Below are 15494 nucleotides of genomic sequence, written 5' to 3'. Positions count from 1 at the left end.
GCACATTTTGGCTGTTGGACGTTTGAAACGCAGCCTGAGTGTGTGTCACTGTAACTCTGCAACAAGGATGTTGAGAAAACATGAATGAAAAAAAAAATGCTTTACAGTTATGCAAATTTAATAATTTGAAATATTTAACTGCAGCTGATTTATTTTCACTTCTATGTTTTTATTTATGAAAAGTCTTCATCAGTGATCCAGTCCGCCCACGGCTTACAGGCTAAATCTACTTTAATCTCGGGCTCGGCTACTTGCATCCTGCCATGTTACTGCCTTTTTAGGCCTTTTGTGTCTTGATACAGCCGTGCTGTAACGCTTAACTCCTGACCCGAATCATCACTTTATTTGCAATAAAAGTGCTTTGTATCCATAGTTTTCGTTGTGTTTTGTCTTGTTTCTCTCCCTCTCTCTGCCGCTGAAGCAGCTGAACGACACACAAAGGCCCCAGTGATCCGTTCAGAAAATATTCATTTTAATATTTCAGGCTCGTTTTATTTAAAAAGAAATAAAAACTTTAATTCCCCCCGCCCCCAACATTTACGCCCCATAAGAAATTAAATGTTGGATGAATTTTAATGTTTTGATTCATGCAGAACAAACTCTGCATGTAAATATTGGGATATGAACAATTAATTGTTTAAATAATTATCCGCTGTCACAAGCTTTAAACATCCTGCATGAATCAAGTCATTGTCGAGAAGACAAAACATTATTAGGTTCCGCACCCAAACAAAAAACGGTCTGATGTAAATTAGACTATTTGTGGTCATGTTCTGCTGCCAATAATTCAAATATTGTGACGTGATTTGTCGTGTGTGACGGGCAAAGTAACACATTGAACAACAGAACCTGGAAGGCGCGTGATCAATTCAGACTCAGTTGTAATAAAGACGTTTTCTAAACATTTAGAAGAGTTGAAAACTAAAATATTAGACGTGTGCGTTTCTAGGTGGGGGAGTCGGCAGAGCAAAACTGAGAACAAAACGTATTATTTTTTAAAGTTTTTCAAGTCCAAGACGACCTGTGAGTTTACAGAAAAGTGAAGTGCACGCAAATGATGAGCTCATAAAAACTCTTAAGCCTCAACTTTTCACAACGAAACTGTTTTTCTTCAGAGCCACTGTCACAGAGAGCAGGGTGGTACACGGAGGAAATAAACCTGAATAAATAAATACATGTCAAATGATTTTATTATTATTATCATTGTTATTATCATTATCTTTATTATTGATGATAATAGTACTATTGTTAATATTATTGGGCTACTCACATATTAGGGTTGAGAAATGAGGATGAGGATACATTTTAGGGATGAAGATGATGAGGGTGACGCCAGGTGAAGATACTAAAGTTGTGTAATTAAAAATTGTGATGGAGGAGAATTGAGGTGCAGAGAAGATACAGAGGATGACAACTGGGGAGGTGGGAGATGGTGGCGACGGCGGGGAGTGCGTGTTTTGGGGTGGTGGGGGGGTGACGGAGGGGGGGTGTTGCGGTGGAGTGACGTCACAGCGAGGCGTGCTGCGGATGGCGAAGAAAACCAAGGCAGCGCCGCAGAGACGCAACCAAAGCGCTGATTACCGCGGACGCAGCGTTTACGCGCAGCCGACGCATAAAGTGGATTTACTGAACACCTGCATGGGGAAACTCTGAGGGCTTTATTCATTTTTTCTCTGTCGTCTGCCTCTTCTTGGAACTAACTGGTGAGTAAAACACACACCTCGCCTGTGAGGTCGCTACATTTTCCCCTGCAGGAGTCAGTAGATTGGCTGGCATCCCGCTCTTTGGCCGTTTTACGCTTCAGATTTGACAAATATGAATCGAACACGAGTCAGAGTTAAGAATGATGGAGGAAATGAAATGGTGACCAGCGCAGTCTCCACAGTGCGCGTGTTGTCGGCTGATTAGGGGTCAGAGCTGCTTTAGTGGATGCAGAGAGGCCGGAGGATAAGTGGATGGAGCGTTTACGCACAGCAACGATTTCTGGAGTTAAACGGCAGCATAAAATGTAGAAAATATCAGCGTGAGTCAACCTGAGTATCATGTTAGCCAGATGTAGCCTGCTGTTATATTTCCAGTGCATTCCTACTGAAATGATACAATAATCTCTGATGCCTTAAATGATCCTAATAAATAGAAAGTGCAGGCGGGTCGGCCACTGAAGCGTGTGAACACGGAGAGACAGAAGGGAGCTGAGTGAAGATTTACTGAGGACATCAGCAGACAGCAAAGGGATTCCTGTAGATAAGAAGGGCTCTGTGTGTATGTGTGTGTGTGTGTGTGTGTGTGTGTGTGTGTGTGTGTGTGTGTGTGTGTGTGTGTAAGTGTGTAAAGGTAACGTTTTTGATGATGGGTTAAACATAAAAATGCGTGAAAACTTTCATATTAAAATGTTTGATGGTTGGTGAAAAGTTTGAGTTTGCTGCTTAGTAAAGTTATCGTTTCATTTGTCTGCATTTCCTGAAAATCTTCCTTAAAAATATATATATATAAATAAAAGGAAATAATTCTAATTCAAATAATAATTAAATTTTTCTAAAAAAATAAAGTGTTTAAGAAGGACCCAAAAAGAATTCAACATGAATCAGTTGGTGTAGCAGTGTTGTATTACAGAATTATTGGTTGTTTTAATGAACTTTATTTAATTGAGTGTATCAGAGATTATAATTGGAACACATATTGGCAAAGTACAGAGTACAATAAATGTATTTTTTGATATGCAGGAACATTTTCTTCTCATGCAACGCTCTCCTTTGTTTTTTCAGGCAACTGGAATGGAACTGAATCTGTCGAAGAATGGGATTTCTTGTGGAGACCCAGGTATGACTTGTTATCTACTCGGTTCAGTTATTATGTTTTCTTTGAGAGACGTTTTTACACAGTTGATTATTTAAAAGGATGCTGCAGCCTTAAGCACGGACCTCCTGCACCCCTCGGTTTGGCGCAAAGTCAGAACTTGTTATTGGTAAATCTCGCAGCACACGGGCTGTGTGTGTTCACAGCCATCTGCTTTTACGATTAGATGCAATATGTTTCCTGTAATTAATGCGCATTGCATGTACATGCTGATATGCAGATACAGCAGATAATGAGATGCAAATGGGAGCGTGAGGAAATAAAATGAAAGCAGACTGAAACAACATTTTCAACAATCTCTTTCAGTTTTACTTCCACAGAGTTTTATTTTGTGTGTCTGGTATTTCATCATAACCATTTCCTGGTGAGTCGTTTTGAATTTGAAAAACAAAAAAGTGGAAAAACATCGAGTCAAAATGACAGCAAGCAACAAAAAGCTGATTAGAAGAGAGAGGGGGGGAAAGTTTCCAAAAGCAGAAGAATACATAGAATATTTTCTCAACATGATTTAAAAAGGGGAGTTTTCTGCTCACCTGGATTTAATCACAGTCAAAAGAAAGAGCGTAAAATGAAAAATTGAAAACTTTGGAAGTTTCTTTTAGACATTTAAATGACAGACATGTGAGGCGGAGACTGGCTGTGTGCAATCCATTTAAACCGTCTAGGAAATAATCATTTCTAATAATAAAACTTTGAATTAAAAGTCAGTTGTTAAACTAAAAAAACAGAATTGGGAAATAATTATTTTAAAGACAACCTGGCTGCCTTTGGGGGTTGGTTGTGTTTGTACCAAATTGTACCAAATTCAGACTGTAACCTTTATTCAAGTCAAATCTATGCTGCTAATAGAAACAAGTGCGTTCTTATTGGATTTAAGAAGTGTGTTTTCATGACTAAATAAACTCATTTGTGCTTGACAAATATGTATTTTTAGGACTAATTCCACCACAACTCAACTTATCAGTCTTTTTATTTTTACTTTAAAACCACAGTAAACGGACACGGTGCTGAGTAAACACACAGAATGATGCATGTATGCGTGCCGAGCTGCATTAAATCAACTAGTCAGTCATATGAAATTCAAAAACAAAATCCCACATTTTCTGGCATTTATATAGATTCGTCTTCTGAGTGTTTGCCTGTGATGGCCATTAGACGTTGTTTTATTTACACCTGCATCCTCTCTGTCAGGTTGTTTAGTGGTTGTCAAGCTCTAGGTCAAACAGGCCTTGGACCAAACAGGGAAACCATCACCAAGGAAATAATCAGCTCTGTCCTTCTCCGGTTACGCACCGTGTCCAGTTACATCTCCACTGCTGTCCTGCCTTTGAATCTGCTCGCCAGCTTTAATTTTCTATATGCTTTGTTTTTTGGCCCCGTGGTTAGCTCGACTTTGTTTGGTTACTTTACAGTTATGGGAGGAAAAAAAAACTCCACCAAGACTGTCTTTTCATGTGTGTTTGGTGTGTGATTAACGGAGTTCGCTGAGTTTATTTTCACTTCTTGGAGGAAAAATATGAGTGTTTGCATTGCCACTGGCCTTTAACCTGTCCTGCCGGATGGAAAGGCTTTTTAACTCATCCATCACACGCAAGTGCCCTCCAGAGAGGAGGAGCAGGACGCAGGCCGGGATGCAGGCAGGCAGGAGGAGGCTGGGTATTTAGATTACCCCCATCTATCAGCCTGTAATATCTGCTGGAGGACAGAGGAAAGTAGCATTCACAGGAACTCCTCCATGGAACATCTTCATGTGCTGTAAATCCTCTAATATTCCAGTGAGGATTTCAGGGGTCACTGGGTTTATTGTGTGTTCTTTTTATTTACAGTGCTGCTGTGATAGTCTTAATATTAGGAAAATTACTTTTGGGATATAACCGCACTACTACACTTAAAATCTCCACCTCCATCATTGATCCACTCAGAGCCGTCTACACTTCACGGATGCGTAATGTACCCACTAACCCCCGCAACTAACTCGCACAGTTTTAGAGCTCCAGTCCATGCATAGTAAAAACCACCTGGTGGCCACAAGTTTCCCGAGGTCACTTCCATACAACCCTCCTTAGCTGGGGTCACCTACTCCAGGTGAAATTGTGTTGTTTTCTGCGCCAAATATCACTCCAGAAGCATTTTACGCACTTGGCTGCAGCTGAGAACGTGAGTAAGCAGGCAGCGGATGATGGTTTTCCTGCCTAGGGGCACTTCAGTAGGATATATGTGAAGGCCGAACTTGTTACAGCTCTATGACTGCACACAAGAGGGTGATAGTCTAATAATAATAATAATTCTGCTATTAAATCACTGGATTGCATCATTTAGTTTTATAGATATTCAGATTCCACGTGCCCTTTAACTCCGCTCATTAGAGCACAGTGTGTGCAGAGAGGCTGAACAAATACAGATAGAAAAAAAACGTCAGGTGATGGTTGAGAGTTTGCGCAATTGTCTTTTTTGAAAGGGCCTTCGGGGAGTTTTCCGGTCGGACGGGGATCTCATGTCAGAAGTCACTGTCATACAAAGGCCGAAAATGCTCGAGACTGGCGCCGGTGACAGTCCGAGTCTCAGACTGAGAGGCCTGATCTAGTGCGCATTTACCTGACACATGTAGGCCACAGGCCGAGCCACAGCGAGTCTGCTGCCAGCTAGTCTCATATTGCAGGAGAGTAGCCAACAGTCTGCAATCAAAGAAATGTTTAAGTTGACCTGAGTTGTGTTTGGCAATTAGTTTTCTGGCTAGGCGTGATTGCGCGAACAATTAAAATATCTGTTCTTTGCACTTTAATCACACAGAACTGATTTTTCAGAGCTCATGATGTTCAGTTTGTCGTCGTGTTTGAACAGTTTGACTTCAAATGAATTCAAGATAAAACATTTTAATGGGAACACGTTTCGGACCCTAGTGGCAAAAGCTTGCCCTCTGAAAATTTTGCAGGTCATGCGCAATCACACAAGAGCGCTTGGTGCACACACAAAGGTCCGTTATGCGCAAACTGTAGGCCAAATGTGTGTCCGAATAAATCCTAATGCGTAACATCAAACTGGTATTACTATTAATAAATTACTGCTCGCATTTGTCAAAAAAAGAAACGCATCACACCCCTGATTTCCCAAGATGCAACAGGTCTACGTAAACCTCAAAGTATTACAACAAGGCCTCACTGAGTTCCACCCTAACTTCAAAATAAAGTGTTTTTGTGAGCAGCAGGCGCTGCAAACACCAACGTTTATAGAAATCATCTCATTTCTAGGTTTTATTCGGCTGCAAGTCAAGATCTGGACGAAGCTCAGCAGTTCTCCACACGGTTCACTTTAGCTGCGCTGTGTGAATCAATGAATGAGTCAGTGTGTGTGTGCCAGGGATGACAGATTATAATCAGACCAGAAAACACCCTGGAATTCTGACATTTAAAATTTTGATTTTTAAATTCCAAAGTGCATCTAAATTACACAGCATGACTTGACCGGATTTGGATTCCAACTGTCCTGAACTTTCCGCGTCCACTGGCTGCCATTTGCGCGTCAGCACCAACAAAAATAAGTGCAATCTCATTAGATCATATTTGCGGATCATTAGTGATGAATTTGAGCTGAAAGGTTAAGATCCAGACCACTGAGTGTATGCTGCTGAAGCTTAGAATAGTTTGAATTGATTATAAACTGGTGGCTGTTTGGTGCAAGTGTCAACAGATTATTATTCACTCATTTATGTAGCAGAAAGCGGCCTGCTGTTGGTCCTGCATGCGTTAAGTAAGGAGAACTCCGGTCTGCCAGCCTTTTAACAGTCCTGATTGTTTATTTGCGGTGAAACAATGAGCTGATAGAGCGGCACAGTGGCATTCACACACACACAATAATCCTCATATCATGTACTATTCATACTGAAGAAACCGTAACCGGGCAGTTACCCGTGTTAGATGGCAAATGTTTATTCAGCTCTGTACATATCCGAGATGTACATTGTGTGGAGAGTGTGTGTAGAAGCGCACCCAGCTGCGTTGCGCTGGACAAATTTCAAACATGCCTACACGAATGAAAGGCCCATTTTACTCCAAAAGAGCAAAGAGTCGCATTGCGCGCTCACGAAGTCTGAACAAAAAAGAAAACGACCGCTGCAAAAAATGCTTCAAGTCATATGTAACATGTAACAAACTAGAAATGTATAAATTCACTGATATGAATAGTCTCTTTCTGCTTAGGTTAGTCATTTTTTTGTGTGTTTTCCCTCCACCAGAACTTGATTGCTCATCTGCATGTGACAAAACCAACCGCCAAATGAATTAAAAGCATTTTTTTTCTTCCACTTCTTGTTTTAGCTTGACGTCAGAATATCTTGTTTGGGTGGGTATTTTCTTGCAGCGGGCTGGCTTAGTGGGTGGGACTGACTCATTTTGGGGAGGTTAAACGCACAAAATGGGTGTGTCTCTTATGTGTGTTGGAGAACCGGAGCTTCCTCTCGAGCTTTTCCCTGCTGCGGAGAGAAGGAGAGCGCACTGGGCTGTCACTGCTGTAGCGGAGGGAAAGGGTGCTGGTGTGATTTTTTTTTTTTTTAATTTTTTCCTCTCAAAGTCTTGTTTTTTTTTTGTCTTGTTTTTTTTTTTTGACGTGGAGGAACAAAACTCTGTTGGAAATTCTCCCTGAATGGTTCATCCTCTCATGTCGTGGTGTGTGTCTAGCAGCGGGTGGATTTTCAGCTGTTGAGGAAAGCTTTGTGCACCCCCAAAGGATTCACCCCCCGTTTTCCTCTTCTGTACGCATCCTTCTCTTCAAAGGTGGGATGAATTTGGACAGAATCGCAGAGGCAGTGAGAGCACCGCCGCCCCGCGACGTGGCCCCCGCGTTTCATTTACCGAGAACTTCAAACAGCAGTCGAGAAACTTTAGAGAACTCAAGCAGCGAGTCTTCAGACACAGAGTTGGCAGGTACACAGTCAGAGTGCTTTAAGCAACTCGATTCCTTCTTCTGAGTGCAATAACAGTTTTGTTTTACGTCTCCATAAACACGTTTACGGTGGACTGTCACAGAGGCATCCCGGTGGGTTTAACGCTACGAGAAAAAAGGAGACAGTTCATTGTATATCACAGTGTTTGCTTATTCCCACTGCTATGGCGGGTTATTTCCGTGTGTCACGGTGCAACATGCACGTGGATAACATACATCAAAACACTCGTGCAGTAGATGTAAGCTCTGCTCCTCAGATTTAACGCGCAGGAGCGCAAAAGGAACAGGGAAAATTGTCTAGATTTTTTGCTACAGTTACACCCCATTTTTTGTTTATTACGCTTGCTGAACCAAACATTTGGCAGGATCCTGAAGGCTGTCAGGGAAAAATGTGCAGAACAGCCTGGCCTGCTGTCAGTAAATGCATTACAACAAACTATAAATATTGGGCCCGTCCTCCAATCTAAACTGAAAGCCAGAAGGTCTGTATTAACAATTCTGAGAAGCTTTTTGTTCTTCAGCTTTGCCACATTTTTTTTTTCCATCTTTCTTCTGTCTCAGTCCACATGAGATAAAAAAAAAATGGTAAATACAGGACATTTATTTCTCATTCTTAATTTTAAATTATTTAAGGGGCTCATATTAAAACATGGCTTTAAGTTACTTTTTATTTGTAGCAAATAAATTTAAAAAATATATATATTTTTGTAACCTTTGCACGTGTTGACCCTTAGATTTAATGAGGCAATCTTGTTAGGACACGCATACAATATTGCAGTGAAGAGATAAGAGCTTCGTCGTAAAGACAGTCATATTATCAACGAGGCACATCTAAGTGTGTTTGAAAGAATCGATACAAAAGTCTCAGACATGTTTGTAAATATTTGGCTTGAATCTGTCACTTCTCTTCTCAGCTTATTTTTTATGGACAGCTTTGTATATCATTTATTTATAGCTTTGCTTTTGCTTATTTCACGCTGACAGGCTTTTTCTGCTCAAGAGGATTTAAAGTTTTTGGGGAGGGGGGGGGTTCTTGCACTTAACTTCACTCTGAAACGTTTGGCCGTTATTGTGCAAATAGTCACGTCTTCATCGCGCTTTATTTGCATGCTTTTGGAAATTATCTTGCAGCTGTAGCACGCAGTAATTTCACCCCGATTTATGATCAACAGAAAAGGAGAGGAGCGCTGAGCACAGGAGCGATGACGGGAATGCGGACGATCCCAAGAAGAAAAAGCAGCGGCGGCAGCGGACTCACTTCACCAGCCAGCAGCTGCAGGAGCTGGAAGCCACTTTCCAAAGGAACCGGTATCCGGACATGAGCACCAGGGAGGAAATCGCCGTGTGGACCAACTTAACCGAGGCCAGAGTCAGGGTAAGAAGCCAGCAGGCAGACCACCGGCCGTGCGTAGAGTGTGCGTAATGCATGCGTAAGGAGGATTTGACATAAATTTGAGTTTTGGGGTGGGAGAATTCTTAAGCAATTACTTAAATAAATTAAATAACTCAAACGCATGTGATGCAAATAAATAGTGACATATTAAGGGAAATATTTTGAAATCAGTAAGAAAATGTATTCATTATTATAATCTTTAAATTGTTAGAAAAATCCTAAAACTTGCTTAATATCAGAGTCACTCACAATAATCATTACGTTAAATTATATCACAGCTTCACGTTCTCACTTACAGTTTTGATGCAAAGCTGAGCATTAATTTGTCTAAACCGAGATATTCTAATATGCCGTGCAAAAAAAAAGAGAAAGTCAGCCTCTGTCCAGCAAATTTTTTTTTTCATAGCAGGACAAGCCGACAACATCCATCGTGATATTAAATGTGGCATTGAGGTCTACACTTTGCCCTCAATGGAAGAGTGAAAATCCAGCCTTTTAACAGACTCCGTGGAAGTTACTGCAGCGACTTTAAAACAGCTCAGTCAATCAGAAATAAGTGTGATATAATTCAGAAACACGCTGAAATGAAAATCCGTTGACAAAAAAAAAACTGGGAGATTTTCAACAGAAGTTGCAGTCATCCCTGACTGTTGGCTAGGCTGTATCCAGAAAGTCTTCCTTTATTAAAACATGTGCATAAAACGTCACACACTTTGGACAAGAAGGACAAAAAAAAAAAAACTGCACGTTTTAAGAAACATCTTCATGTTCAAATTGTTCATCTTAGCAGAAATGAAAGCTGTCTTTAACTATTTGGATGTGTTGGAAATGACATGGTTTTTAAGGGTGTATCCGCGCTACTAATGGAGCCAATGAGGGATTTGTCTTATGATGACATCATCACCAGTCTGGACACTTATTTGTCCCCGTGGAGGAGACCGTTCATGGAGCCAAAACTTACCTGGAGCTGTGCAATGAATAGGAACAACATATGCCTGTATTTATTCAGGGAGGATGTTTCACATTTAGAAACCTGAAGGGTAAAACAAAAAAAAATCATATTTGAACAGTATCTGACTGATAAAACATTAGTTATCAAATATTTGGATTCTTATTATACTAGAGCCGCTTTAAATAGACAATGAAGGTGACATTTACTCTGGCTGACAAAAAAGTAGACCCATCACTAGTCGCTGTTTTTACACAGGTATCCATGCGGGCTGCTAAAAAAAAAAAAAAAAAGTGGATGTGAGAAATGTGCGTTAAACACATAACAATTGCAGTTGGTTTTCATTTACATCAACTGGCGCCTGGCGGCTCGTCCTTGCAAAAAAAAAAAATCCACCGTCTCAAATTGCTTGACAAAAATGCATAGAGCTATTTAAAGTGTGTCAGGGGGGGAGTACAGTAAAAAGTCTCAGAACAACTTTAGATCTTTATTTCTAGAGCAAGAGAGGGTGAATTTGACAAAACAAGAGTAGCCTTTTATTTTGGAGGAATACAACGATGGAAAGAGCGTGGCGTGACGCGGCGCTGCGTGGATATATTTGATTCATAACTTGAGCGTTTCATTAAATGCTTGGACTGTGTCAGGACTTGATCTTTTTAAAAAGGTCACGGGTGTTTAATCAAGACAGATAATGTATTGAATGAATTATATTTGTGGACTTAGATATTTCCAATTATAGCTCTAACTTTATGTTTGTTCACATGGCGTTTATATATTTATATATTTATATTTTCTGCTCGGTACAGGAAGCAGAGTTCACTGGACTCGAGACGCTGCTGTGAAATGCAGCGTGCGTGTTTCCCCCGCAGCTCTCTGTCACATCGCTCATGTCTTTGTGGACAATTTGTCCGCAGCACCCTGTTCCCTGCACGGCTATAAATAGCCATCCGTGGGGCTCGTCCGATGAAACCACTTGTAAACTGTTTCTACTATGAATTAAAAATGACTCGCAGAGTGCCGACTAACGGGGATTTTGTCAGCTTTCGATAAGGCGTGAAGATCTCCAGAGGCACGTTTTTCTGATTCATTCACACTCATCCCTCCCGCGCGTGTTTGATTCATGTTGTAAACGTGTTGCTTTTATTTTGGGCAGTCTGACCCACATAGTGACTTCACCCACACGTACACACGCGTGGGCGTGAATCTTACCCGCATGAAACGCAGAATTTCATTGCTAGACATGAAGTAATAACAATTAAAATGAAATGCCAGAATGGACTAATAACTTCCAACACATCCATAGCTCTGTAAGTCCAGACACATGTTAGGATGCTATAATTGTTTTATTCGAATCAAGTCATTTAGGAACTTTTTCACTAAATTCACACATTTACTCATTTCATTTTTCCTTTATCATGTTATGATTTAATCTGCAGGCTTTTAAAAACAAGGTTTTCGATATGAAAAAAAAATCAAGGGGACGTTTCTCACGCAGACGATTAAATTAATAAATACATTCCAAGAATTTTTATATGAGGCCATGTGCACAAAAGTTGGTCCTTTAATTAGGTTTTTATCCTCTGCAGAGCTCATTTAACACTTCCTGCGCAAATAACCAAAGACAACTCAAAATGAATGTGGCTTTTAAAAAGAAAAATGAGGCTTTCCACACAAAAAGCAGCAGTTTTAGATCCAAGCGACTGTTGTACCTTCCACTGTTATCGTCTATATACTTAAAGAGCTTGTTTTCCAACGCTTATTAAAGGCGGTTTTACAGCCTAGATGACAGCACTGGACTGTGGAGCTGCAGCAGCTGCTGCTCCTCTACATGAAATCTTTGGTTCCGATGCAGGAAAACTGAACTGAACTGGAAAAGAAAGTTAAGAACAAGTCCAGTTTGACGTGTTTACTGGGAGAAAAGATGAGCTCTAATAGAAATGTTTTTCTCCATTTAAAGAAGGCACCGGGTGAGCTTTGTGAGAAATTTATGGCGTTACAACTGAAATGTTTGACCATGAAGCAAACAAGTCTCTGTGTGTTTTTTCTCAAATGATCATAATTGAAAATACAGTCTAGGCTCTTTTTTTTTTTTTTTTTTTTTTTGCTGTGTTTACATACTGCTGCAAACAAATCTCAAGACATCTGAACATTAAACAGATGTTGTAATAAAAAAAAAACAGACAATCAATGTGAGAGCTCAGCTTCAAATTTTAGATTTCGCTGTAGGGCTTCTGAGTGTCTTTAAAAAAAAAAAAGAAGGAAAAGGGGAAATTACACTATTCAAGTTAGCTGGAGTAACTTTATAACATCATTCATTCAGTTTTGTTTTCAGATGTATTTTGTATTTTATTTGAGTGTGTTCTGTGGCCTAAATACCAACACACCCTGAAGGCAGCAGCAGCACTTCGGAGGCCTGAGAAAGGGTCTGATACCCCCTGCCATAAAAGTAAAGCACACAAGTATTATTGCACCAGTCCTAGCTCAGAATTTATGATATTTAAGAAAGAAAAAAAAAAGGCACAGCGTTATTCTTCTTCTGGAAAGTTGGATTTTATTCCAACATAATATAATGCCTGTTTTTGGAATACTTCTACATATTTTTGATATTTGGGTATTTTTGGAGTTTTAAGGCGCGTTGGGAGTGGGTAGAAAATAAAAGAACAATAAAGGTTTATAAAGAAAATTAATACTTTTAATACCTCGCTCATTCCTCAGGTGATTCGTCGTGAATATCTCAGTTTTAAACCGTGTGTGTCTCCTCCAGGTGTGGTTCAAAAACCGCCGGGCTAAGTGGAGGAAGCGGGAGCGGAACCAGCAGATGGACCTGTGCAAGAACAGCTACCTGCCGCAGTTCAGCGGCCTCATGCAGCCTTACGACGACATGTACCCGGCTTACACCTACAACAACTGGACCAACAAAGGCCTCACCCCGGCGCCGCTGTCGACCAAGAACTTCACCTTCTTCAACTCCATGAGCCCCCTCACCTCACAGTCCATGTTCTCGGCGCCTAACTCCATCTCCTCCATGACCATGGCGTCCGGGATGGGCCACTCCGCCGTGCCGGGCATGCCCACACCGGGCCTCAACAACATCAGCAACCTGAACGGGATCGGCACGTCAGGCATCAACTCAGCCATGTCGTCGTCTGCGTGTCCGTACGGGCCTCCGGGCTCTCCGTATAGCGTTTACCGGGACACTTGCAACTCAAGCCTGGCCACCCTGAGACTCAAATCCAAACAGCATCCAACTTTTGGATACAGCGGCCTGCAGAGCCCCGGCTCGAGTCTGAACGCGTGTCAATACAACAGCTGACGGGCCAAAAAGAGGGGCATGAATATCTGCAAATATAAATAAATATATATGTGATAAACGGACACGGTGTCAGAGCTTATAGAGGCTACCTGCGGATGGGGGAAAAAAAAAAATCAAAGACAACTAAACTGGATTAGTTGCAGTCATTTTCAAAATAAAAGAGAAAAAAATGGATTATGCGGGTTATGTGTGTTTACCAATGAACTTGCACAGCAAATGTCCAGGGTTTTTTTTCTTTTTGGATTTTTTTTTTTTTAAATGATGAAGACGTGTTACATTGCTGCATTGTACATACATAAATGTAAATATATACAGGCTTAACATATATATAAAAACAACACACACACAAAAAAAAAAAAACACAGACGGTGGGATTTTTTTTTTTTTTTTGTGCTTGCTTGCGTTTGAAGACTGACTGGGATGGGAGGGGGGGAGGGGGGACAGGGGTCTCGACCAAAACCAGGATTTGCAAGAAAAAAAAAAAAAAAGAGTGTCGAGTAGATTCATGAATCCAGACTCAATAAGAAAAAAAAAAGAAATTTGCCTATATTGTACATATTTTATACTGCTTCTGTGTGCTTTCTATTTACCGTCTATGCAGGATACCACCGGCCCGTTTGACTCCACGACGCCTCCCGTTCAGTGACTTTTACTTTGAAATGTTTGTTTGTTTTTTTTCCCATTTTGTTTGAAATAGAAAACCCCGCATGTTTAACTTGAGTGCAACGTGTTTTGTACCATAATGTAAAACTTTGCAGAAGTAAGTTCATTAGCCTAAACTGTATACAAAAGGTGATTCAAAAAAAAAAAAAAAAGTCACTTCATGTGTTTATGGTAACATGTTTGTTTGAATAAACTCCAGGAAAAGAGAGGTTTATTTCAAGTATGTTTTAGAGGAGTCTTTGTTTAACGAGACGAGCCCGCAGTGGTCCAACTTTCCCCCCCAAAGAGGAGCAAAATAAATAACTTGGCACTGTATGGACAGCCTATTGATCCACTCAGTTTAAAAGGGATTATCTCAGGAATATGAAGATCTGTGAGGATTAATGCGAATCGCCGGTAGTTATCTGAGCTTTGACCGTGAGATTTTTATTTTTCTTGTGTTAATTTTGAAGCTTATTCCAGTATTATTGCTTTTTTTTTTTTTTTGCTTTATTGCACATTAAATTACACTTTCTTTGCGGAAGGAAATAAATCCGGAGTTTATATAGCTGCGCATCTTGCAAACGTCCAGATAATAATATCTACATTTCTAGGAAATAATAGGATCATTGTCTAAAGCCTTACTTAATAGTGTTACTTGGTGAGTGATAATCGCCATATTTCACCGCACAGTGCAGAAAATAGCCCCACATGCGCCTCTGGTGTGTTTTATCTTATAATAAGCGTGTCTAAATAGATTTCTAATTATATTTATTTTTGCTCTTATTACACCATAATAACACACATCATTACATTTGGAGTCAGTCAGACTGAGGTTTGGCACCCGCACCTTTCTATGGACCCACCTGAGTATTATACTGTGGTGTGTCTCATCTTTAGATAATTATATCCAAGCTGCATTTTTTTTTTTTTACACTAATCACAGGATTTAAAAAGGAGCTTATCTGCGAGCTGAAGTCATGAAGTTTGAGCTGCAGAAATGTGAAACTCTTTAAAAAAACACACACACAAAAAAAAAAAAACAGACTCGTTTGCGTCAAATGCGCAAACTGGATTTGTCTCCTTCTTCGGGGATAATCTCGTGCACGTTTGTCCGAGTGCAAACAAAATGAATTCAGTCAATACCATATCTTGTTCTCTGACACCTGCAGAAATCCCCATATCTATATTACTCCCCGTTAGACTGATATTTGTGCGCAGCACGAATGTGGCAGGAATGATTGTGTGCTTTCACTGATAGTGCACTCAGTGGAGGATTATGAGGCAACTCTTTAATAAACCACCATCTAATGACCAATAAAAATAAAACAGAGCTCATAATACCTGCAGAATTATTTCATGGGTTTGTTATACAAAGTCAAACTCTCTTATGTGAGTTTTAA

General features: G+C 40.4%; 1 protein-coding gene and 1 long non-coding RNA gene across 4 annotated transcripts in view; one reads left to right on the top strand and one right to left on the bottom strand.

The window, feature by feature from the left end:
- LOC113744426 (uncharacterized) overlaps positions 1 to 15494 on the bottom strand; it is a 30156-nt gene that overhangs the window by 8054 nt on the left and 6608 nt on the right. The gene's annotated exons all lie outside the window — the stretch shown is intronic.
- pitx1 (paired-like homeodomain 1) lies at positions 1559 to 15122 on the top strand. 3 transcript variants are annotated; one of them, XM_010737549.3, is made up of 5 exons: positions 1559 to 1703; positions 2766 to 2820; positions 7626 to 7775; positions 8967 to 9169; positions 12901 to 15122. In XM_010737549.3, the coding sequence occupies exons 2-5, from the start codon at positions 2775 to 2777 to the stop codon at positions 13447 to 13449; spliced, it is 948 nt and encodes a 315-aa protein (XP_010735851.1). In that variant the 5' UTR covers positions 1559 to 1703; positions 2766 to 2774; the 3' UTR covers positions 13450 to 15122. The 3 variants fall into 3 exon arrangements, with proteins under 3 accessions (XP_010735851.1, XP_010735858.1, XP_019120090.1); XM_010737556.3 differs by lacking the exon at positions 7626 to 7775; XM_019264545.2 differs by lacking the exons at positions 1559 to 1703; positions 2766 to 2820 and adding an exon at positions 7455 to 7517.

Source organism: Larimichthys crocea, chromosome XXII (genome assembly GCF_000972845.2).
Source record: "Larimichthys crocea isolate SSNF chromosome XXII, L_crocea_2.0, whole genome shotgun sequence".
Lineage (NCBI taxonomy): Eukaryota > Metazoa > Chordata > Actinopteri > Sciaenidae > Larimichthys > Larimichthys crocea.
The sequence above is the reverse complement of the archived record's forward strand: the minus strand, read 5'-3'. Positions and strand labels throughout refer to the sequence as shown.